At 45.7% G+C, this 25,272-nt stretch overlaps 1 protein-coding gene across 1 annotated transcript; it reads right to left on the bottom strand.

The window, feature by feature from the left end:
• Positions 1–3,489: 3,489 nt before the first annotated feature.
• Positions 3,490–20,930, bottom strand: proca (protein C (inactivator of coagulation factors Va and VIIIa), a). The gene is made up of 9 exons (XM_064943064.1): positions 20,788–20,930; positions 20,147–20,246; positions 16,511–16,668; positions 16,362–16,386; positions 15,947–16,057; positions 15,535–15,675; positions 4,954–5,072; positions 4,475–4,592; positions 3,490–4,180 (listed from the first exon to the last, which is right to left on the bottom strand). Exons 2-9 carry the CDS (start codon positions 20,214–20,216, stop codon positions 3,633–3,635), a joined length of 1,290 nt encoding a protein of 429 aa, XP_064799136.1. The 5' UTR covers positions 20,217–20,246; positions 20,788–20,930; the 3' UTR covers positions 3,490–3,632.
• Between the last annotated feature and the right edge of the window lie 4,342 nt (positions 20,931–25,272).

Genomic DNA, 25,272 nt, shown 5'->3' with positions numbered 1-25,272 from the left:
TAGAGCATCAAATCAAATCACATTTTATTGGTCGCGTACACATATTTGGCAGATGTTATCGCAGGTGTAGGGAAATACATATGTCCAACAGTGCAGTAATACCTAACAAAACAATACACGCAAATCCCAAAAATAAAAGGAAAGGAATATAGAAATATTAGAACAAGCAATGTCAGAGTCCTGAATATAAATATATATATGTGATGGTGTGTATAGACATTATGAACAGTATATGAATAGAACATGTGTGTACAGCAGTAGTTATATAGGATGATCCTTGACTAGAATACAGTATATACATATGAAGTGGGTAAAACAGTATGGAAACATTATTAAAGTGACCAGTGTTCAACTGCACATAGGGCAGTGTTCTTTAAGGTGCGGGGTTGAGTACTGGTTGGCAGCTGGCTAGTAGCAGTGACAAAAATTCAAGCCAGGATACTGGGTGGAAGCCAGCTAGTAGTGACGATTTAACAGTCTGATGGCCTGGAGAGAAAAGCAATTTTTCAGTATGATGCACATGTACTGTCTCCGCCTTCTAGATGGCAGTGGGGTGAACATGCCGTTGATTGGGTGGCTGAGGTCCTTGATGACCTTTTTGGCCTTCCTGTGACACAGGGTGCTGCAGATGTCCTGGATGGCAGGCAGTGTGTCCCCAGTGATGTGTTTGGATGACAGCACCACCCTCTGGAGAGCCCTGTGGTTGTGGACGGTGCAGTTGCCGTACTGTACCAAACGGTAATACATCTGGACAGGATGCTCTCAATGGTGCAGCTGTAGAAATTTGTGAGGGTCTTAGGGGTCAAGCCAAATTTTTTCAGCCTCTTGAGGTTGAAGAGGCGCTGTTGCACCTTCTTCACCACACTGTCTGTGTGGGTGGACCATTTCAGGTTGTCAGTGATGTGCACGCCGAGGAACTTGAAGCTTTTCACCCTCTCTGGTCGATATGGATGGGGGCTTGCTCACTCCGCTGTCTCCTGAAGTCCACGATCAGCTCCTTCTCTTTGTTGACATTGAGGGAGAGGTTCATTTTCCTGGCACCACTCCGCCAAGGCCCTCATCTCCTCCCTCTAAGCTGTATAGTCATTGTTGGTAATCAGGCCTACCACTGTTGTGTCGTCTGCAAACTCAATGTTTGAGTTGGAGACGTGCATGGCCACGCAGTCATGGGTGAACAGGGAGTACAGGAGGGATCTGAGCACGTACCTTTGTGGAGCTCCCGTCTTGAGGATCAACTTAGCGAAGGTGTTGTTGACTACCTTCATCCCCTACCTGGGGTTGACCCGTCAGGAACTTCAGGACCCAGTTACACAGGGTGGGGTTCAGACCCAGGGCTCTGACCTTAGTGATGAGCTTGGAGGGCTCTATGGTGCTGAAGGCTGAGCCATAGTCAATATACAGCATTCTTACATATGTATTCCTCTTGTCCAGATGGGGTGCAATGCGATGGTGATTGTGCCATCCATGGATCTGCTGAAGCGGTATGCAAATTGTAGTGGGTCTTCGGCGTTGGGTAAGTTGGAGGTGATATGATCCTTAACTAGCCTCTCAAAGCACTTCATGCGATAGAAGTGAGTGCTACATGGCGATAGTCCTTTAGTTTAGTTACCTTTGCTTTCTCGGGTACAGGAACAATGGTGGACATAATGAAGCAAGTGGGGACGACAGATTGTTCTGAGGACGCGGCTATGATCATTTGTAGCTTTGAAGATGCATTAAATGTTGTTTTACTATATAAACACTTACAGTAATGTAAATGATGATATATACATATACAGTACCAGTCAAAAGTTTGGACACACCTACTGGGGGCTCCCAAGTGGAGCAGCAGTCTGACCCTGATACCATCTAGAAGGAGGAGACAGTACAGGTGCATCAAAACTGGGATCGAGAGGTTGAAAGACAGCTTTTATCTCCAGGCCATCAGACAGTTAAATAGTTATCATAATAAGGCTGTAACATAACAAGATGTGAAAAAAGTAAAGGGTTCTGAATACTTTCCGAAGACACTGTGTATATATATATATATATTCTGGACTCTGACATTGCTTGTTCTGATATTTCTTAATTTATTTCATTACATTTTTTTCATTTGTGTGTATGGTTTTGTATTGTTCAGTGTACTGCACTGTTGGAGCTAGAAACATAAGCATTTTGCTGCACCTGCAATAAAATCGGCAAAGTATGTGTACGTGACCAATAAAATTTAATTTGATTTGGCTGTTGGGGTTCTTATATGGCGCTTATATGGGTGCCCATCCTGGCGCCAGGGTGCCCTGATTTGTTATTGGGAGTGCGTCCCAGCACCCATTTTATGTAAACCTGTCTGCAACCATGATCAGATGTTCCCCTTCCATGGATATGGGGCAAGTGGTAGCAAAGCTGTTAGAGCATAGAGCCAGTAACCTAAAGGTCACTGGTTCAAATCCCCAAGCCAACTATGTGAAAAATCTTCGACTTACCCTTAAGGAAGGCACTTTGCACTAATTGCTTCTGAATAAGACTGTCTGCTGAATATATACATGGGGGACATCTTAGGTGCTTTCAGACATTTTAAACACTCTGTTCCCTTTGTCAGTTTTTGTTTAATGTTGTTCATTGCTATAGGTTCATCTATGACCTGTCTTTGGTATTACATGATTTATGTTTACATGCATTATGTGCCATGCGCTGCTTGTGTAGCCAAAAATATTTTACTGACTTTACTGAAGCTATGTGTCTGACATGTTTAAGCCATAAAAAAAATCAAGACAAGAGACAAAAAAATCTAGACTAGAGAAAAGAAATCAACCATTTGATAATTGAGACTGTATATCTGTGAATTTCTAAAATAAATTGTTGTACAACTGTTTGTACAAGTGCTGGCCTTTAACTGTGATACTATATGTGCTACAACAAGGTAGAAATAGCCAATGGAAAAAATACTTCTGTACGAACTAGGGCTGAATATTAGGCAACTACAATCCCTTTAAGAAAGTATATCACTGTAAATCTCATAGGAAAACCTTAACCCTTATCCTAACCCTAACCTTAACCCTTAACCTAACCCTAACCCTTACCCTTTACTCTAAACTTGTAACCCTAACCTTAGCAAGCAGTTGCTTATCAACAAATAGTTTTTTTAATAGTATGACCATCTGTAGATCATCTTTATGGGACTATCCAAATAAAGTGTGATTAGAATCTCCCGAGTGGTGCAGCGGTCTGTCTCAGTGCTAGAGGCATCACTGCAGATCCTGGTTTGATTCCAGGCTGTATCATAACTGGCTGTGATAGGGGGTCCCATAGTGCACAATTGGCCCAGCAATGTTAGACTTTAGCTGGAGTAGGCCGTCTACTTAAATAAGAATTTGTTCTTAACTGAATTGCCAACATAAATAAAATAAAAAATGTGAATTATACCAAAGGCCAGTATTCTACTGTACCTTTGTTTGTAAAGATGAAAAAATAATGAATCTGCCAAGTAACATTAAAGAAAAACTGTGAAACTTGAGAATGTGTTGATTTATTTCACAAAGCATGTTACATATCTATACTGTAGCCGGGTGGATAGACTCAGTAGGGAAGGATGGAGGGAAGGAAAGGTAGTAGGAAGCATAGAGGGACTTGTCTTAGGGCTCAGGAGCTTTGTCTCACCCCTTCCGAACACTCTCAATCCACTCATTGTAGTTGGACACCTTGGTGTAGATGCCCAGTTTGTCCACGTCACCACAGCCCTCACCCCAGGACACTAGGCCGATGAGGAACCAGGTATCACGGTACAAGGTGACCATTGGGCCGCCACTGTCGCCCTCGCATGCGTCCTCCCGCCGTCCTAGCACACCGGCGCACAGAACATTGCCTGTCACGTTGTTGACCATGTGACGGGCACACAGCTCATGCTCCACCAGTGGCACCTCGATGAAGTTGAGGGCTGAGGTGAAGCGCTGGGAGTTCTGCTCCTCCTTGCCCCAACCCGTCACCACTGTGCGTGTGCCGTTGAGGTGGAGCACACCCTGGGCCAGAGCGCGGCTAGGGAGGCATGCCGGGAGGATGTACTCGGAGAAGGAGACAGGAGAGGCCAGGCGCAGCAGGGCGATGTCGTTGTCCACCGTGTCTTTATCATAGTTCGGGTGAGAGAAGGTCTTGATCACCGGCACGGTGACTTCGGTGCCCTCCAACTTATAGCGCTCGTAGTCACCTGTTGTTGAAATAGTAGATGAGTGAAAGTTAAATATGGATAATCAGTGATAAAGAGCGGGTTGCAGCAACATAGGATAAAGTGTTTTACAGTCACTGATAAGAAACACTCATTTTCCATTGCAATTGGTTTTAAACTTTTCTTTTGCATGCCCTATTGAACACTAACCTAATCTGGCCATGTATAGGGAGAAGAAGATGAGAAGGATCGGTCTGCTGGAGTGTATAATAATTATTATCGTAATAATCCACTCACCTTGTATCGGGTTAGTGATGAAGGTATAATGTGACTTACCCAGTCTGACGCTGAAGCGAAGGCTACTGGTCAGGCAATGGGCTGCGGTGAGGACCCATTTCTCATCAATTAAGACCCCTCCGCAGTGAAACTTCCCCTTTGCATTCAACACAAGAGCCTAAGACACACACAAGCACACACACAAACAACGTTATGAATTTTTAAAGCTGTATTACACTCCTAAATGTATGTTTGTCAGATGTTTTCAGATTTCCGCTGTAGTCTAATGTCAACATGTAGTCTAATGTTCCACATCCCACGTCATTGGTTGTATAGATCCTGTTAGATCCAGTTTCAACCCCAAATGAATGAAAAAAATAATATTGCCCTGCAAATCTGGAAATGTCTATCTTTTCCCTTTATGGGCTCGGAAGCAGAATCATCTTGACACTAGACTACTTTTGATGTCAGTTGTAGTGCATGGGTACTGAAACAGAATCAATGCATGGGTAGTGTATGAATCAAGGTATGGATGGTACCTGCCAGGGGCTCTCCCCCTTCTTGCCCATTTCTCCCCCTACCAGCCAGGGCAGTAGTCCTTGAATGGGTTTACTGTAGGAGGTCTTGGCCACCAGTATCTGCCCACAGGAGTGGGCACCTAAAGGTAAGAAAGGAATGAAGAGAGACTGTGTCAGTGGAGGCTCCTCAGAGGAGGAAGGGGAGGGCCATCCTCCTGAGTGAATTTCATAAAGATTTAAAAAGTTAAAAAACATTTAAAAAGTTATCATTTTTAGATAAAAATATACTAAATATAACAATTAAAAAATATATATAACTTTCAGTTTCACTTTCTTAGCTAGCAAATAGTTTAGCTTACTGAAACACCCTGCTCAAACAGAGGGGTGCTATGTTAGCTAGCAAATAGTTTAGCTTACTGAAACACCCTGCTCAAACAGAGGGGTGCTATGTTAGCTAGCAAATAGTTTAGCTTACTGAAACACCCTGCTCAAACAGAGGGGTGCTATGTTAGCTAGCAAATAGTTTAGCTTACTGAAACACCCTGCTCAAACAGAGGGGTGCTATGTTAGCTAGCAAATAGTTTAGCTTACTGAAACACCCTGCTCAAACAGAGGGGTGCTATGTTAGCTAGCAAATAGTTTAGCTTACTGAAACACCCTGCTCAAACAGAGGGGTGCTATGTTAGCTAGCAAATAGTTTAGCTTACTAAAACACCCTGCTCAAACAGAGGGGTGCTATGTTAGCTAGCAAATAGTTTAGCTTACTGAAACACCCTGCTCAAACAGAGGGGTGCTATGTTAGCTAGCAAATAGTTTAGCTTACTGAAACACCCTGCTCAAACAGAGGGGTGCTATGTTAGCTAGCAAATAGTTTAGCTTACTAAAACACCCTGCTCAAACAGAGGGGTGCTATGTTAGCTAGCAAATAGTTTAGCTTACTGAAACACCCTGCTCAAACAGAGGGGTGCTATGTTAGCTAGCTGGCTATAACTCATTCTTATTTTTGTTCTTGTACTTTTCACCCCTTTTTTCTCCCCAATTGGTAGTAGTTACAGTCTTGTCTCACTGCTGCAACTCATTCACGGACTCTGGAGAGGCGAAGGTCAAGAGCCATGCATCCTCCGAAACACAACCCCATACTGCTTCTTGACACAATGCCCATCCAACCCAGAATCCAGCCGCACCAGTGCACTGTGCCCGGCCCGCCACAGGAGAGCTAGTGCACGATGAGTCAAGGATATCCCTGCCGGCCAAGCCCTCCCTAACCCTTGGGCCTGTTGTGACACTTGGGCCTATTGTGCGCCGCCCCATGGGCCTCCCGGTCGCTGCCGGCTGCGACACAGCCTGGACTCGAACCAAGAATATCTAGTGGCACAGCTAAGGTAGATGTAGATGCCCAGTTTGTCCTCATTACTGACTGTAGACCACTGCGCCACTACAGAAGGCCCTGGCTATGACTTTTCAACACAACACTGGAACTCTTCCAACTCAAGGTAAGATTTTGGTATTACTCATTTATTGCCACCGGGCCCACTGGTGTAACTGCTTACTGACTGTACACTGTAAAGTTACTGCATGAATGCAGCGGCCTAATATGGTGACAACGATGTAGGCTGTGTGTAGCGGTTTGACTTGGAAAGTTTTTTTGGCCTGGTCACATACAGCTGATGTGTTGTGCATTGAGGTCCACAAGCAAAGGGAAAAGGTGAGAGGAGGAGAGCGCATATATGCGAGAAGGAATACAACGCTATGAACGTGAACTGTGTTTACACGTGATCAGGGGTGTATTTATTCCTCCAATTCTGTTGAAAAGGTTTCTTAAACGCAAGCAAATGGAACAAAACAGGGATAAACTGTCGTAATATATTGTGTTTGTCTTCATTTATTTGGTCAGGCCAGGGTGTGACATGGGTTTATTGTGGTGTGTTTTATCTTGGGGTTTTGTGGGGTGTTGGGTGTGTGGCTTAGTGGGGTTATCTAGCAAAGTCTATGGCTGTCTGGAGTGGTTCTCAATCAAAGGCAGGTGTTTATCGTTGTCTCTGATTGGGAACCATATTTAGGCAGCCATATTCTTTGAGTATTTCGTGGATGATTGTTCCTGTCTCTGTGTTAGTTTGCACCAGATAGGATCAGTCACTTTGGTTTTTCTTTTTTCCTTGTTTTGGAAGAGAAGAGAACGTGAGCCGGGTGCGCCATTCTCCTTGCGGAGATGGTGCAAAATCCATCAACACGGTCGGTCCCTGGCATTGGGCTGGCCAACACGATTCAGTTTGCTTGGAAGGCACCTCAAAGACTCCCTTGGGTTTTGGAATGGGAGGAGAGGCTTCCAGGCCCTCCTCAGGGAGGACACAAAGGGACATGGTGGCTACCTCCATCCTGCTGCTATGTTCTCCCTAGGGGCTGACAGGGGGATGTTGTTTTATGCACGTCAGCCCCCATTTTGCAGGCGCTGTATGGCCTACGGCCACATCTTCGCCTCGTGCAGCACAAGAAAATGCAGATTTTGTGGATCTGGGGAGCACGAGGTGAAGGATTGTGACAAGCCTAAGACGTGCCACGGGTGTGGCTCGTCAGCACACCTGTGGCGGGGGTGCCCGGCTCGTCAGAGGTCATATGCATCTGCGGCTGGGGGGGAGCAGGAGCGGGGGATGGGGGAAGAAGAGGAGGGGAAGGAAGCATGCCTCATGACCAGAGTACAGGTCCAGAGGGGAAGGCGGCAAGGAAGGAGGAGGAGCAAGAAGCGGAGGATGGAAGAGAGAAGGAAACGGAAGGCACGGGAGTAGGAGAACCAGGAAAAGCGGCGGAAGAAGGCAACCAAGTGGAGGAGCATGAGAGAGAAGAAAGCGAGGGAGGGGTGGTGGAGAAGGAGACGGTGGAAGAGCAAGTGGAGTTTTTATTTTATTCTTTCACGGGGTCTAATTTTACTTTTGTTAGTTTAAATGTAAGGGGTTTAAGGGATTTTGTTAAGAGGAGGGCGGTTTTTAGTTATTTGGAGGGTGTGGGGTTTGATTTTTGTTTTTTACAGGAGGTTCACCTGAGGGATGGAGGGGATGTTAGTAGGTTTAAGAGGGAGTGGGACAAGGGGGAGTCGATTTGGGGTATTGGGGGGGTGCACTCATCGGGGGTAGGGATTTTGTGTGGACACAGGGAGGTAAAAGTGGAGGGTTCTTTTGTGGTGATGCAGGGGAGGGTCATAGGGGTGGATGTCACGATAAGGGATTGTAAATTTAGATTAGTGGTGGTGTATGGGCCACAGGTGGTGGCAGACAGGAGGGAGATGGTGGACTGTCTGGCGCCCCTGTGTGTCACAAATAGGAAATTAGTGATAGGGGGGGACTTTAATACAGATTTAGGAATAGGGGGGATAGCAGTGCAGGCACCATCACCGGGCTAATGGCTTGCCATGGTCTGGTTGATGGTGGCCTGCACACTACTCCGAAAATGGCCGGTCCTACATGGCGCAACTCCAGGGGGGTTGCGCGGAGGCTCGACTATATTTTTGTACCCAGGTCTTTGGGTAAGTTGTCTGGGCGGCTGTTGCCTGTTTTCTTTTCGGATCACGACGGGGTGCTCCTGCAGGTGGGGTCGCCAGTCTGCCTCTTTGGTAGGGGGTACTGAAAGTTAGATCGGGATGTGCTGGAGGAGCAGGCTTTTGTTGACGGGTTTTTTGGTTTCTTTTGGAGGCTTGAAAGCCTCCGGTCCATGTGTGAGGGGGTGTTAGAGTGGTGGGAATTAGTTAAGGTGAGGATTAGGGCTTTTATAATAGGGTATTGCAAGAGGAAAAAAAGGGAGGAGAGGAGGGAGGTGGATCGTATCCAAAGGTTAATTGAACTCGAATACGAGGCAGGCAACCTCGGCGGGTCGTTTGACTGGGAGGGATCCGCAACCCTAAAGGCGCAGCTCAGGGAGTTGCAGGAGCGGAAGGCTCGAGCTTTCCTGGAGCGTGCGCATAGTGGCTTTCTAGAACACAATGGGACTTGTTCTGCTATGTTCTTTAAGTCGGTTAGGGCCAGACAGAGTAGGAAGGTAATGCATGGTGTTAGGGAAGAAAATGGTAGTATAGTTAGAGAACAAGAGGATATGGTCAGGGTGACAACTGATCATTTCCAAGGTTTATTTAAGGAAAGGGAAATAGATGTAGAGCAGGGAAATGTGTTTTTAGAACACTTGTCCAGGCGGTTGCTGGAGGACATTAGAGAAGTGATGGAGGCCCAGATCTCACTAGAAGAGGTTGAGAGCGCTCTTCGGAGGATGGGAAAAGGGAAGGTACCTGGGATAGATGGGCTGCCGGCTGAGTTTTATCTCAAGTTTTGGGGTATACTTGGACCAGTGGTCCTCAAAGTCTTGAAGGCCATCCTTGAGACGGGGGTCCCGGGGGGATCAATGGCTGTTGGTGTGCTGTCACTTTTATATAAGAAGGGGGAAGTAACAGACCTTGGCAACTGGCGGCCGTTGACCATGCTGTGTGTAGATTACAAGCTACTTGCAAAGGTTTTAGCAGACCGGTTGCGCACAGCCCTTCCCTACGTCGTCCATGAGGATCAGACGTGCGGGGTAGAGGGCCGCTCTATTAGATGGAACCTACAGTTAGTCAGGGACTCCACTGCTTGGGTTGAAGATAGATGACTGCCTTTAATGGTAGCAGCGCTAGATCAGGCGAAAGCCTTTGATCGCGTGAATAGATCCTTTTTATTCAGAGTGTTAGGTCCATTAGGATTTGGGGAGAAGTTCATAGGATGGATTCGTACATTACATGTCGGAGCGGGGTGCCGAGTTAGTGTAAATAGTCACGTCTGGGGTCAGGCAGGGGTGCCCACTCTCGGCTCTCCTCTTCGTTCTGTACATGGAGCCTCTGGGGGCTGCCATTAGGGCAGAAACAGGGGTGGAAGGCTTGTTGATCCCTGGAAGTGGTGGGCTGCGTGTTAAGATGATGCAGTACGCCAACGATACTTCCTTGCTGCTGTGCAAGGACTCGTGCCTGACAAGGTCCCTTGCCATCTTTGGGGATTTCACCCGAGCGTCGGGAGCGGTTCTGAACCATGCAAGGTCTTCCGTCAAGTTTTTTGGAAGATGGCGCGGTAGAACGGATGTGCCCGGGCGGTTATCTCTCTGTGAGGGGGCCCTGAGGATTCTCGGGGTCCATTTTGGGACTTCCGGCTCAGCAACGCTAAACTGGAACATGCATATCGCAGTGGTACAGAGGAAGCTAGCAATGTGGAAGGCTAGGTATTTGTCTTTTATGGGCAAAGTCCTGGTCCTAAAGGTGGATGTGTTGCCATCTCTTTTGTATTTGGCGTACATCTACCCATTGCCGGCTTGTCTGAGGAGGCCTCTAGTTCTAGTGAGGCTTGTGTTTCAGTTCATGTGGAGTGGCAGGTGCGAGTGGGTCGCCAGCACGCATGCTCTGTCCCATCGGGGAGGGAGGTAGGGGGGTACCATATTTCCCCCTCAAGCTGGACACAATTTTTTTTTACCTTTATTTAACCAGGCAAGTCAGTTAAGAACACATTCTTATTTTCAATGACGGCCTGGGAACAGTGTACCTTGTCAGCTCGGGGGTTTGAACTCGCAACCTTCCGGTTACTAGTCCAAAGCTCTAACCACTAGGCTATGCTGCCGCCCCAAGTGAGGAGGGTGGAAGGAGATTTGAGGGGGAGGATGAAGAGGGAGGAGAGGAAGTGGGGGCAGCATGCTGCTCGGGAGAGGTGGAAGGGGGTTTAGGACTGGGTGTCATTTAGATTTGTAAGGGGATAGATTAGGGACGGGGAGATAGGGAAAGGTAGTTTGTAGGGTGACGGGGAGGGAAGATGCTCCCCTGATGTTTTGTTTGGGGTTTTTGTTTAGTTAAATTAAAATACCATTATTGGAGTATGTATGAAAATTATGAGTTGTCAAGAATGAATGGTATTGAAGGTAATAAATTATTTTAAAAAAGATAACCTATACAGCCTTTCACGGTCCATTTGTTGTTTTTGTATTGTTCGTGTTTTTTCTTGTTAACGGAGCTTGCTCATCCAGTGATACACCCGTCTGGTTACCTCCTGCGGGTGTTCTTCTCGTATCAGGCGAGAAGCGTAATGGTGTGGTCTAACACGGGTCCTCGGGCGGAACAGCTGCCGTGGCACTTTGGTCATGCGGCCAAGTGGCTGCGTGCGCACCCTGAGGTTGAAGTTGCCCGAGTAGGTTTAGATCACAGGCACCTGTACGAGGAGGTCAGAAAGGCAGGGAGTCCGGCGCCTGTAGTGGGCATCTCGGAAGTGGTCTGGGAGGGAGTGCAGGCGCGGGGTCTGGACAACAGGCTCAAGGACCTGAATTGGTTGAGCCTCCATAAGTGCTTGCCGGTACGTTCCATCATGTACCGGTATAGTTTGGTGCAATCCCCCACCTGTCCAAGATCCTCTTGTGGCAGGGAAGATACTGTGCGCCATGTCTTTTGGGAATGTGCCTTTGCCGGAGTAGTATGGGCTAGGGCACAGGTGTTGTTAGGTTTGGTAAGGGGGGATTTTGTATTGACGTGGGCCAGGTTAGAGAGAGGTGTAGGGAGAGCGAGAGGGACGGATAGGGACAGGTTTCTGCTCTGGCTTCTCATGAGTCTCTTTAAACGGGGGCTGTGGGAAGCCAGGCAGAACATGGTGAAGACAGGGAGAGATTGGGGGGTGGAAGGGATAGTGAGGAGGGTGGAAGGAGATTTGAGGGGGAGGATGAAGAGGGAGGAGAGGAAGTGGGGGCAGCATGCTGCTCGGGAGAGGTGGAAGGGGGGTTTAGGACTGGGTGTCATTTAGATTTGTAAGGGGATAGATTAGGGACGGGGAGATAGGGAAAGGTAGTTTGTAGGGTGACGGGGAGGGAAGATGCTCCCCTGATGTTTTGTTTGGGGTTTTTGTTTAGTTAAATTAAAATACCATTATTGGAGTATGTATGAAAATTATGAGTTGTCAAGAATGAATGGTATTGAAGGTAATAAATGATTTTTTAATAAAAAAAAGATAACCTATACAGCCTTTCACGGTCCGTTTGTTGTTTTTGTATTGTTCGTGTTTTTTCATCGTCATTAAACATGTCTCAAAAATACCACGCTGCATTTTGGTCCGCTTCTCCTTCACCAGACGAGAACCGTTACAGAATCACCCACCACAACAGGACCAAGCGGCGTGGTAACAGGGAACAGCAAGTGCAGGAGCAACAAAGAGAGGAATGGACATGGGAGGACGAATTGTTCGGAGAAGGACCCTGGGATCAGCCTGGAGAATATCGACGCCCCAAAGAAGAACTGGAGGTGGCAAAAGCTGAGAGGCGCTGGTATGAGGAGGCGACGCGGATGGAAGCCTGAGAGTCAGCCCCAAAAAATTCTTGGGGGGTGGCTCACAGGGAGTATGGCGACGCTAGGTAGGAGACCTATGCCAACTTCCTGTGGTTACCGGGGGGCTGGAGAGACCGGGCAGGCACCGTGTTATGCTGTGGTGTGCACGGTGTCTCCAGTTTGGGTGCATAGCCCGGTGCGGTATATTCCAGCTCCGCGTATCGGCCGGGCTAGATTGAGCGTCGAGCCAAATGCCATGAAGCCGGTTCTACGCATCTGGTCCCCAGTGCGGCTCCTTGGGCTGGCTTACATGGCACCAGCCTTGCGCACGGTGTCCCCGGTTCGCCTGCATAGCCCAGTGCGGGCTATTCCGCCTCGCCGCACTGACAGAGCGACCGGGAGTATTCAACCGGGTAAGGTTGGGCAGGCTCGGTGCTCAAGAGCTCCAGTGCGCCTGCACGGTCCGGTCTACCCAGTACCACCTCCACACACAAGCCCTCCGGTGGCAGCTCCCCGCACCAGGCTTCCTGTGCGTGTCCTCGGCCCAGTACCACCATTCCCAGCACCACGCATCAGTCATACAGTGCGCCTCGCCTCTCCAGCGCTTCCGGAGCCTTCCTCCTCTCCTGCGCTGCCGGAGTCTCCCGCCTGTTCAGCGCTGCCAGAGCCTTCCTCCTCTACAGAGATCTCAGTCTGCATGGAGCAGCCAGAGCTGTCAGTCTGCAAGGAGCTGCCAGTCTGCAAGGAGCTGCCAGTCTGCAAGGAGCAGCCAGAGCTGCCAGTCTGCATGGAGCAGCCAGAGCTGCCAGTCTGCATGGAGCAGCCAGAGCTGTCAGTCTGCATGGAGCAGCCAGAGCTGTCAGTCTGCATGGAGCAGCCAGAGCTGCCAGTCTGCATGGAGCAGCCAGAGCTGTCAGTCTGCATGGAGCAGCCAGAGCTGTCAGTCTGCATGGAGCAGCCAGAGCTGTCAGTCTGCAAGGAGCTGCCAGTCTGCAAGGAGCTGCCAATCAGCCACTCTTCCAGATTCACCAGTCAGCCAGACTCTTCCAGATCTGCCAGTCGGCCAGACTCTTCCAGATCTGCCAGTCAGCCAGACTCTTCCAGATCTGCCAGTCAGCCAGACTCTTCCAGATCCGCCAGTCAGCCAGACTCTTCCAGATCCGCCAGTCAGCCAGACTCTTCCAGATCTGCCAGTCAGCCAGACTCTTCCAGATCTGCCAGTCAGCCAGACTCTTCTAGATCTGCCAGTCAGCCAGACTCTTCCAGATCCGCCAGTCAGCCAGAATCTTACAGATCCGCCAGTCAGCCAGGATCTGCCAGAATCGCCAGCCAGCCAGGATCTGCCGGATCCAACTACCTGCCTGAGCTTCCTCTCAGTGCTGAGCTTCCTCTCAGTGCTGGGCTTCCTCTCAGTGCTGGGCTTCCTCTCAGTGCTGGGCTTCCTCTCAGTGCTGGACTTCCTCTCAGTGCTGAGCTTCCCCTCAGTCCCGAGCTTCACCTCAGTCCCGAGCTTCCCCTCAGTCCCGAGCTACCCCTCAGTCCCGAGCTGCGCCTCAGTCCCGAGCTGCCCCTCAGTTCAGTGGGGTTCTGGGTGAGGACTACTAGGCCATGGTCGGCGGCGAGGGTGGAATATCATAGGACGCGAGGAGGAGGGATTAAGACATTAATAGAGTGGGGTCCACGTCCCGCGCCGGAGCCGCCACCATGGACAGACGCCCACCCGGACCCTCCCCTATTGTTTTGATGTGCATCCGGGAGTCCGCACCTTAGGGGGGGGTGGGGGGTTCTGTCACGCCCTGGTCGTAATATATTGTGTTTGTCTTCATTTATTTGGTCAGGCCAGGGTGTGACATGGGTTTATTGTGGTGTGTTTTGTCTTGGAGTTTTGTGGGGTGTTGGGTTTGTGGCTTAGTGGGGTTATCTAGCAAAGTCTATGGCTGTCTGGAGTGGTTTTCAATCAGAGGCAGGTGTTTATCGTTGTCTCTAATTGGGAACCATATTTAGGCAGCCATATTCTTTGAGTATTTCGTGGGTGATTGTTCCTGTCTCTGTGTTTGTTGTCACCAGATAGGCTGTATAGGTTTTCACGTTCCGTTTGTTGTTTTTGTATTGTTCGTGTTTTTTCATCGTCATTAAACATGTCTCAAAAATACCACACTGCATTTTGGTCCGCTTCTCCTTCACCAGACGAGAACCGTTACATAAACATACCTGAATTTTTCAATAGAAACTCTCGTTTGCAACTGTTGGACTAATGATTACACCCTATATCAGCTAGGTGCAGGCAAGAGTGTGCAAGGCGGTGTTGAATGTCACTGTGTGCCATGTATCACTGTTACCTCAAATTTGTCTCTCGACCTGTGGGCACCTATGTTGTAAACTTTCATTCATAGGCTAGGGTGTAGCAACCATGATGGGTATAGGGAAAATTGTAGTATCATGTAGTAGCCTAAACCTATCGCTGTCACATTGAACTGGGTGACTAGAGTATGAATGAGAGTCATCCAATATGCTGTAATAGAAATAAGGCCATTTTGTCCACCCTTTAATGTCACTGACCGCCACTGGTGTGTGTGATTTATTTTAGAATGCATTGTTTTGAATCCTAAACTGGGTGGGTCGAGCCCTGAATGCTGATTGGCTGACAGCCGTGGTATATCAGACCATATACAACAGGTATGACAAAACAGTTATTTTTACTGTTCGAATTACGTTGGTAAGCAGGTTATAATAGCAATAAGGCTCCTCTGGGATTTGTGATAAGGCACTCCGCATTGCGTCGTGCTAGAGGACAGCCCTTAGCCGTGGTATATTGGCCATATACCACCCCCCCGTTCCTTATTGCTTAATTTTAAGGGTTGTTCACTTTGTTCACACCTCGCTCAATTAGAATGTATCTCTATTTTCATTTATTTGGGCACCGTAGACACACAAAACACAAAACATTGTCATTATTAACTTTTTTTTTAGCTCAAATTGAAGAGGTATCTAAGGGTTGAGGCGTTACCATACATGCTAAATTAGACCAATTTATCTACTTATGGAAACAACATCGCTGTCCCGTCCTTTCCACCTGTCTCATTCTGCTTTCTCCACCTGCTCGAGATTTTCATTTAAGACACACATGGATGAACATTTCCAAAACACTGTGTACTCTTGTACACATTTTTACAACACATACTTACAAGTTAGACAATCCCCTACATAAATGTTATCCCGTTTGAGGAGAATTCCCTGTACCACAGAAAAGAGCCAGGCATAGCCAGGGTTGTTTCTAAACAGGGCCCCAGAGTAATTCTTACCTTCGGGGACACAGTGTCTAGAGTTTTGGTGGAGACGGTATCCCTGGACACAGCTGCAGGTACGCCTCAGGCCATCCTTGTGGTTTTGGCACTCATGGTCACAACCACCGTTGGCTATTGCACAATTAGTGGCTGTGCTAGCTAAACACAACAGACCGTATCAAAGCCAAAACACAAAGAAGCACTGACACAAGGAACAGAACCAGAACCAGAGATGTAACAAGTCCCAGACAAAACACACAAATCAGAAAAGACGTTTCACATCACAGACATGACAAACACATGTTAATGCTTGTTTCTCATATATTAGAAAACAGAAAGTTGATCACAGAAAAAGATACACAACAAACACCCTTAAGTCAAGAACATCGCAGGTGCAAACGTATCAAACACAGCGGTGTCAGGAGCTCACGTTGGTCGCAGTCTTTTCCCTCAAATCCTAGATTGCAGCGGCAGGCATAGGACTGGTAGAGGTCCACACAGGTCCCATTCACACATGGGTTTGAAATGCACTGATTTCCATCTAAGATACCAAAGACAGATGTAACCCTGAACAACATCTTCTCTCCACCACAGGACAGAAGCTTTGTACGTTGTGTCTGAGAGGTACAGTATATTGACACAGGGAGACCGACAGTGAAGCTGTTTTGGTAGAAAACATTTGCTTGTAGTTTAAACATTGTGTAGATATCTGTTTGTTCATTCAACTGATTCCCGAATATACATGTTTGCCAATGTCCTTACAAAGTGTACAACATAAATAGTATAAAATGCAAGGCAGTTAGAAGGATATATGAGTCTATTCGGAAACAAAAGACTTCACTGACCTGTATAAACCGTCCAGAATTCCAACTGAAAAGTAGTAGAAAACTGTCAATGTCTATTATTCCTTATCCGTACAGAGTTGATATACTCAATTCATACAGAAATGGTATACTCAAAAACGTAACATTTAATTGAATTAAAAACAGCTTACCGTGGCTTCCCTGGCTATGAAAATCTCCCTTGCCTCCTCAAACTCACATCTCTCCTCCAGGCATTCCCGCTCCATCGATGGAGGCTTCAGTTCCTCCAGGAAGCTGTTGGCCCTTTTGGAGCGCAGAAGCATGTGGGCCTCAGGACCGCTGGAAAACACTGACCAACAATACCAGGTATGTTCATTTGGCATTAAGAGGAGGAAAACCGGTTATAACAAGGAGGGACTATCATGTACCAGTGGTGTAAAGTACTGAAGTAAAAATACTTTAAAGTACTATACTTTACTATTTAGATTACTTTTAGACTACTTTTACTTCACTACATTCCGAAATAAAATAATCAGTAAATAATATCTGAGTGTTGGAGTGTGCCCCTGGCTATCAGTAAATAATGTCTGAGTGTTGGAGTGTGCCCCTGGCTATCAGTAAATAATGTTGGAGTGTTCCCCTGGCTATCAGTAAATCATGTCTGAGTGTTGGGGTGTGCCCCTGGCTATCAGTAAATAATGTCTGAGTGTTGGAGTGTGCCCCTGGCTATCAGTAAATAATGTCTGAGTGTTGGAGTGTGCCCCTGGCTATCAGTAAATAATGTTGGAGTGTGACCCTGGCTATCAGTAAATAATGTCTGAGTGTTGGAGTGTGCCCTTGGCTATCAGTAAATAATGTCTGAGTGTTGGAGTGTGCCCCTGGCTATCAGTAAATAATGTCTGAGTGTTGGAGTGTTCCCCTGGCTATCAGTAAATAATGTCTGAGTGTTGGAGTGTGCCCCTGGCTATCAGTAAATAATGTCTGAGTGTCTGAGCGTTCCCCTGGCTATCAGTAAATAATGTCTGAGTGTTGGAGTGTGCCCCTGGCTATCAGTAAATAATGTCTGAGTGTTGGAGTGTGCCCCTGGCTATCAGTAAATAATGTCTGAGTGTTGGAGTGTGCCCATGGCTATCAGTAAATAATGTCTGAGTGTTGGAGTGTGCCCCTGGCTATCAGTAAATAATGTTGGAGTGTGACCCTGGCTATCAGTAAATAATGTCTGAGTGTTGGAGTGTGCCCTTGGCTATCAGTAAATAATGTCTGAGTGTTGGAGTGTGCCCCTGGCTATCAGTAAATAATGTTGGAGTGTGACCCTGGCTATCAGTAAATAATGTCTGAGTGTTGGAGTGTGCCCCTGGCTATCAGTAAATAATGTTGGAGTGTGCCCCTGGCTATCAGTAAATAATGTCTGAGTGTTGGAGTGTGCCCCTGGCTATCAGTAAATAATGTTGGAGTGTGACCCTGGCTATCAGTAAATAATGTCTGAGTGTTGGAGTGTGCCCTTGGCTATCAGTAAATAATGTCTGAGTGTTGGAGTGTGCCCCTGGCTATCAGTAAATAATGTCTGAGTGTTGGAGTGTGCCCCTGGCTATCAGTAAATCATGTCTGAGTGTTGGAGTGTGCCCCTGGCTATCAGTAAATAATGTCTGAGTGTTGGAGTGTGCCCCTGGCTATCAGTAAATAATGTCTGAGTGTTGGAGTGTGCCCCTGGCTATCAGTAAATAATGTCTGAGTGTTGGAGTGTGCCCCTGGCTATCAGTAAATCATGTCTGAGTGTTGGAGTGTGCCCCTGGCTATCAGTAAATAATGTCTGAGTGTTGGAGTGTTTCCCTGGCTATCAGTAAATAATGTCTGAGTGTTGGAGTGTTCCCCTGGCTACCAGTAAATAATGTCTGAGTGTTGGAGTGTGCCCCTGGCTATCAGTAAATAATGTCTGAGTGTTGGAGTGTGCCCCTGGCTATCAGTAAATAATGTCTGAGTGTTGGAGTGTACCCCTGGCTATCAGTAAATAATGTCTGAGTGTTGGAGTGTTCCCCTGGCTATCAGTAAATAATGTCTGAGTGTTGGAGTGTGCCCCTGGCTATCAGTAAATAATGTCTGAGTGTTGGAGTGTGCCCTTGGCTATCAGTAAATAATGTCTGAGTGTTGGAGTGTGCCCCTGGCTATCAGTAAATAATGTTGGAGTGTGCCCCTGGCTATCAGTAAATAATGTCTGAGTGTTGGAGTGTGCCCCTGGCTATCAGTAAATAATGTCTGAGTGTTGGAGTGTGCCCTTGGCTATCAGTAAATAATGTCTGAGTGTTGGAGTGTGCCCCTGGCTATCAGTAAATAATGTTGGAGTGTGCCCCTGGCTATCAGTAAATAATGTCTGAGTGTTGGAGTGTGCCCCTGGCTATCAGTAAATAATGTCTGAGTGTTGGAGTGTGCCCCTGGCTATCAGTAAATAATGTCTGAGTGTTGGAGTGTGCCCCTGGCTATCAGTAAATAATGTCTGAGTGTTGGAGTGTTCCCCTGGCTATCAGTAAATAATGTCTGAGTGTTGGAGTGTTTCCCTGGCTATCAGTAAATAATGTCTGAGTGTTGGAGTGTGCCCCTGGCTATCAGTAAATAATGTCTGAGTGTTGGAGTGTGCCCCTGGCTATCAGTAAATAATGTCTGAGTGTTGGAGTGTGCCCCTGGCTATCAGTAAATAATGTCTGAGTGTTGGAGTGTGCCCCTGGCTATCAGTAAATAATGTCTGAGTGTTGGAGTGTGCCCCTGGCTATCAGTAAATAATGTCTGAGTGTTGGAGTGTGCCCCTGGCTATCAGTAAATAATGTCTGAGTGTTGGAGTGTGCCCCTGGCTATCAGTAAATAATGTCTGAGTGTTGGAGTGTGCCCCTGGCTATCAGTAAATAATGTTGGAGTGTGACCCTGGCTATCAGTAAATAATGTCTGAGTGTTGGAGTGTGACCCTGGCTATCAGTAAATAATGTCTGAGTGTTGGAGTGTGCCCTTGGCTATCAGTAAATAATGTCTGAGTGTTGGAGTGTGCCCCTGGCTATCAGTAAATAATGTCTGAGTGTTGGAGTGTGCCCCTGGCTATCAGTAAATAATGTCTGAGTGTTGGAGTGTGCCCCTGGCTATCAGTAAATAATAAAATAAAAACACAAGAAAATGTGCCTTCTGGTTTGCATACCATAAGGAATTTGAAATTATTCATAGTTTTACTTTTGATACTTTAGATTTTATATATTTTTGAGCAATTCCCTTTACTTTTAATACTTAAGTATATTTAATACTTTTAGACTTTTACTCAAGTAGTATTTCAATGAGTGACTTTCACTTTTACTTGAGTCATTTTCTATGAAGGTTTCTTTACTTTTTCTACAGTATGACATTTGGGTACTGTTTCCCACCACTGCCATGTACTTGTCCAATATGAAACTTTAATTTTTGCATTGCATTGCCATTGGCAACTTCTATTAGACCTCAATGAACTGTCTTGTAAGGTTAGAATGTTATTCAATGTTCTTGTGCAACATGGCACACAAGCTTTCAGGAAATGTAACTCTTTAAGCACCAGAACTGTGCATTGTTGTAGTCCTGTGATATTTGGAATTACAACACTTTTACTATCTACACACAACCCAATCACTGGTCTCTCCTTTTGCACATGCAGTACTATTATATACTATATAGAAACATGACAAAAATACATAAACATTTTGCAGTGTTTGTCCGTACAGCTGTGACCTTACAGGCGATTGCATCATATTGGTGGTGGACAATATGTTTAATGCCATTGAAAAACGTGCTACTGGGTCTTCAGATTATACATTTTTTACCTGATGTGCTGAGAGCTGAAGCCGACCACAAAGCGAGAGCCGCAGTCACACAGAGGAAAAGCTCGCCCATGATGTCTACAGACCCTGCAGCCAATGGAAACTGTCCACAGGGAACACATTTGTGAATGGCAGCATAGAGATGTATGTATACGTTAATCTGATGTTCACACAGTAGCTGTATACTCAGTATTTATTAACAAGTTCTATTGGTATAAGATCTATATCTTCATTAAACCACATTAATTATTGCTAAATAAAAATAGAGGTCCCATACCAGATAGTACCAACAAACTCAATTATCTCCACTTCAATGTTCTTCTTTAAGACACAGCGATTCAAATATTAGTAATACATAGAGAAACAAACTGGTGTGCTAATTCCCTATGCTTTGGGTTACTTTGGTTGCATCTTTCCTCATGCAACGTTTATAAAGATACGACTAGCGACTGTGGAATCTCCACAAACATGGCCCTGTCCAAACGATAGGAGGAGGGACACATGCCCATAGAGTGAATTAGCATTGACTCATGACCTTGCCATCAACTAATAAAAACATATCATTGATTAAACCAGACAATTTTCCAATGAAAAAGAGAAATGCCAAAACAAAGCATTCATTAAAATATATATTTTTTACTCACATCTTCAGAAACAAGGCCGGGACAGGACTGACGGGATGTGCTGTTTAAACTGTGTTAATGACTAACTACAGATGTTTACTGTGAGTCCACAGTCTGTGTTACTAATGTCTAGCTCAGTCAGTGTTCCCTAACACAATACTCACCTCCCATTCTAACCTGAGCACGCACAAATGAGTAAAAGCACACGCAAGCCACACATGAATACACATTAATTATGGTCATACACATAAAATCAAATGTTTTCATTAATATGTACATACATCTTGTTATATAATGTCCTAAATTCTGTTAAATCATTCATAGTTATTAAGTAAGAAACATGTAAGAGATACATGACAAAATAGTACAAGCAAGCATGCTCCCTGCTCATAATACCTTATGTATGTAGTTATAGATGTTTATGAGCAGCTATTAGCAACTCTGTTGTTGCATAGCTCATACGGCATTGTGAATGTGCTTATAATGCATAATGGAGAAGGAATTCATGTGAAGGGTTACCAATACTTTCTATAAATTCTGTTAAATTGGGTCAAAAGTGGATAACAATGCTACACGGACCAACTCAAATCATCCCTGTCCATGAAAGGCATGAAGATATGAATGATTGTCACGACTTCCGCCCAAGTCGGTCCCTCTCTTTGTTCGGGCGGTGTTCAGCGGTCGACGTCACCGGCCTTCTAACCATCACTGATCCATTTTTCATTTTCCATTGGTTTTGTCTTGTCTTACTTCACACCTGGTTCCAATCCCATCAATTTCATGTTGTGTATTTAACCCTCTGATTCCCCTCATGTCCTTGTCGGAGATTGTTTGATTGTATGTGATGTGCATGTATTGTGTTGGTGTGCGACGGGTTTTGTACCCACTTTTGTTATTTTGTACATTTAGTTTTTTGGAGTTTTATCAACATTTATTAAACACACTCAGTTTTTACCAAGTTCGTTCTCCTGCGCCTGACTTCCCTGCCACCAGCACGCACCCTTTACAATGATACCTCTAATTTTTCAATTATGCAACACACACTCCCATGCAAATTCACAACTCAGAAAGAGGGAAGGCATCAAATAGCCTCCTTAAAATACTACTGTCCTTCTCAACGCAATAGCTTAGGAAGCCTCAATTTAAAGCTCAAAGTACTTGAAACTTAAACACATAGGACTACATATAGACGAACAATAGAGCACAGAGAAAAGCATGAATAAATGTGTGCGCACACGCGCATCCACACACATACATACGAGTACACACACACACACAGACATACTACACCTTCGATATACTGTTGAAATGGCACAAAGATGAGAAAGAGCAGAGGGTACTAGAAACCAGAGGCACATTGACAACAACACATCACCTTCGGTTGGCCTGTATTTGTGTCTGAGAGCGTGGAAATGAGGCCAGTTATTGGGGTTAGCCATTCATCCTCCATTATCCTCATTGTGCTTGAGCCTTGTTTCTATGGCTCAGGTTTCTGTTGTATCCACACTGTTGATTTATTACAGAACCGGCCTGGATAATAGAGTTCTGCGGGGGGAACAAAGGTGGTTGGAGCAAAGGTTGTGGTTATTCTCCAGGACACTATGGATACAGAACTGGCCGTCCCGCTAGGCGGTCCCCCACGCGTAACAGGGTCAGGGATTTGTTTCGGTCGCTAGGGGCCTGTTTTGTGTCCCAGACCAGTTTACCGGTCCGCCCTAATCCTCTTTCCCTGAAACATGTGAGTAGCACAGTCATCATTGGTGGGGCATCATTTGTACCCACAAAATGTGTATGCGCAGATTTAATCGAAAAAACATACAGTATATCACAAAAGTGAGTACACCCCTCACATTTTTGAGTATATATTTTCACGTGACAACACTGAAGAAATTACACTTTGCTACAATGTAAAGTAGTGAGTGTACAGCTTGTTTAACAGTGTACATTTGCTGTCCCCTCAAAATAACTCAACACACAGCCATTCATGTCTAAACCGCTGGCAACAAAAGTGAGTACACCCCTAAGTGAAAACGTCCAAATTGGGCCCAATTAGCCATTTTCCCTCCCCGGTGTTATGTGACTCATTAGTGTTACAAGGTCTCAGGTGTGAATGGGGAGCAGGTGTGTTAAATTTGGTGTCATTGCTCTCACACTCCCTCATACTGACTGGTCACTGGAAGTTCAACATGGCACCTCATGGCAAAGAACTCTCTGAGGATCTGAAAAAAAGAATTGTTGCTCTATATAAAGATGGCTTGGGCTATAAGAAGATTGCCAAGACCCTGAAACTGAGCTGCAGCACGGTGGCCAAGACCATACAGCGGTTTAACTGGACAGGTTCCACTCAGAACAGGCCTCGCCATGGTCGACCAAAGAAGTTGAATGCACGTGCTCAGCGTCATATCCAGAGGTTGTCTTTGGGAAATAGACGTATGAGTGCTGCCAGCATTGCTGCAGAGGTTGAAGGGGGGGGGGGGGTCAGCCTGTCAGTGCTCAGACCGTACACTGCATCAAATTGGTCTGCATGGCTGTCGTCCCAGAAGGAAGCCTCTTCTAAAGATGATGCACAAGAAAGCCAAGCAGACTAAGGACATGGATTACTGGAACCATGTCCTGTGGTCTGATGAGACCAAGATAAACTTATTTGGTTCAGATGGTGTCAAGCGTGTGTGGCGGCAACCAGGTGAGGAGTACAAAGACAAGTGTGTCTTGCCTACAGTCAAGCATGGTGGTGGGAGTGTCATGGTCTGGGGCTGCATGAGTGCTGCCAGCACTGGGGTGCTACAGTTCATTGAGGGAACCATGAATGCCAACATGTACTGTGACATACTGAAGCAGAGCATGATCCCCTCCCTTCGGAGACTGGGCCGCAGGGCAGTATTCCAACATGATAATGACCCCAAACACACCTCCAAGACGACCACTGCCTTGCTAAAGAAGCTGTGGGTAAAGGTGGTGGACTGGCCAAGCATGTCTCCAGACCTAAACCCTATTGAGCATCTGTGGGGCATCCTCAAACGGAAGGTGGAGGAGTGCAAGGTCTCTAACATCCACCAGCTCCGTGATGTTGTCATGGAGGAGTGGAAGAGGACTCCAGTGGCAACCTGTGAAGCTCTGGTGAACTCTATGCCCAGGAGGCTTAAGGCAGTGCTGTAAAATGATGGTGGCCACACAAAATATTGACACGTTGGGCCCAATTTGGACATTTTCACTTAGTGGTGTACTCACTTTTGTTGCCAGTGGTTTAGACATTAATGGCTGTGTGTTGAGTTATTTTGAAGTGACAGCTTATTAAAGCTGTAACCACTACTTTACATTGTAGCAAAGTGTGATTTCTTCAGTGTTGTCACATGAAAAGATATACTCAAATATTTACAAAAATGTGAGGGGTGTACTCACTTTTGTGATATTCTGTAAATCTTCAACTCGTGAAATACGTGATTTACTTTGACGTAATATATTAAAGCTCCAATTATGTAACTTTTTGGGCGACCCAACAAAATTCATATAGAAATGTGGGTTATAGATAATGTCATTCTCATTGTAAGCAAGTTGGTAGATCTGTTCAAGCGGTAGATTCTGTTCGATTTTGCATTTTTACTTTCGATTTTGTACACAAGCTTCAAACAGCTGAAAATACTATATTTTTAGTTATTGAAAATATATTTCACTGCGGTTAAGATGATTCTCTACACTCTACAGTACTTGCTTGTTTTGTCTGAAACTGAAATGAGGTAAACTATCAGGATTTTAGCAACCAGGAAAAGAGCGGAGCAATTTCTGCATAGTGCATCTTTTATTATGCTTATATGATGGAATTAACATTATTGATGAACATAACATTATTAATCCATACAGACATTTTATAAATAATTGTCACACAAATTCTCTGAACTATTTGCCTTTGGGTCATATTACTACAAAAGTTTCCTTTTCTCTGAAAAACCCAAAGACAAGACCATGTCACCCTTCTCTTACTTTAAACAAGACTTCAACATATGCCAAGACCATGTCACCCTTCTCTTACTTTAAACAAGACTTCAACATATGCCAAGACCATGTCACCCTTCTCGTACTTTAAACAAGACTTTAAACAAGACTTCAGCATATGCCAAGACCATGTCACCCTTCTCGTACTTTAAACAAGAATTCAACGTATGCTTCCTCAATAAAAGTGTGTCAATACAATATTTTATTATATTGGGGGATATTGGAAAATATTACAGACATACTAATGTCTTTGAGCAAGTCCTGGATATAAAATAAATATTATACAAAAGATTCCACACACTGCAATCGCTCCAATGTGGTTTATCAGAGCCTGTATTCATGAAGAATCTCAAGGTATGAGTGCTGATCTCGGATAGGGTCACCTTCTGTCAATCCAATCTGATTCATTATGATCTAAAAGGCTAAACAGATCCTAGGTGAGTTATTCTACTCTGAGATTCTTTATGAATATGGGCCCAGGTCTATATTGGGGGTCCTGACATTTCCTGTTAAGGG

Source organism: Oncorhynchus masou, chromosome 3 (assembly GCF_036934945.1).
Source record: "Oncorhynchus masou masou isolate Uvic2021 chromosome 3, UVic_Omas_1.1, whole genome shotgun sequence".
Taxonomy (NCBI): domain Eukaryota; kingdom Metazoa; phylum Chordata; class Actinopteri; order Salmoniformes; family Salmonidae; genus Oncorhynchus; species Oncorhynchus masou.
This window is presented reverse-complemented; position numbering and strand designations above follow the sequence as displayed.

Bases quoted from the DNA above. Each gene is read 5' to 3' on its own strand.
- proca (XM_064943064.1), bottom strand. From the start codon at position 20,216: ATGGGCGAGCTTTTCCTCTGTGTGACTGCGGCTCTCGCTTTGTGGTCG. The intron at 16,058-16,361 runs GTCAGTGAAGTC...TTGGTATCTTAG, and splicing joins ATTCTGGACGGTTTATACAG to ATGGAAATCAGTGCATTTCA. The intron at 4,593-4,953 runs GTACCATCCATA...TGTGTGTCTTAG, and splicing joins AGGGGGAGAGCCCCTGGCAG to GCTCTTGTGTTGAATGCAAA.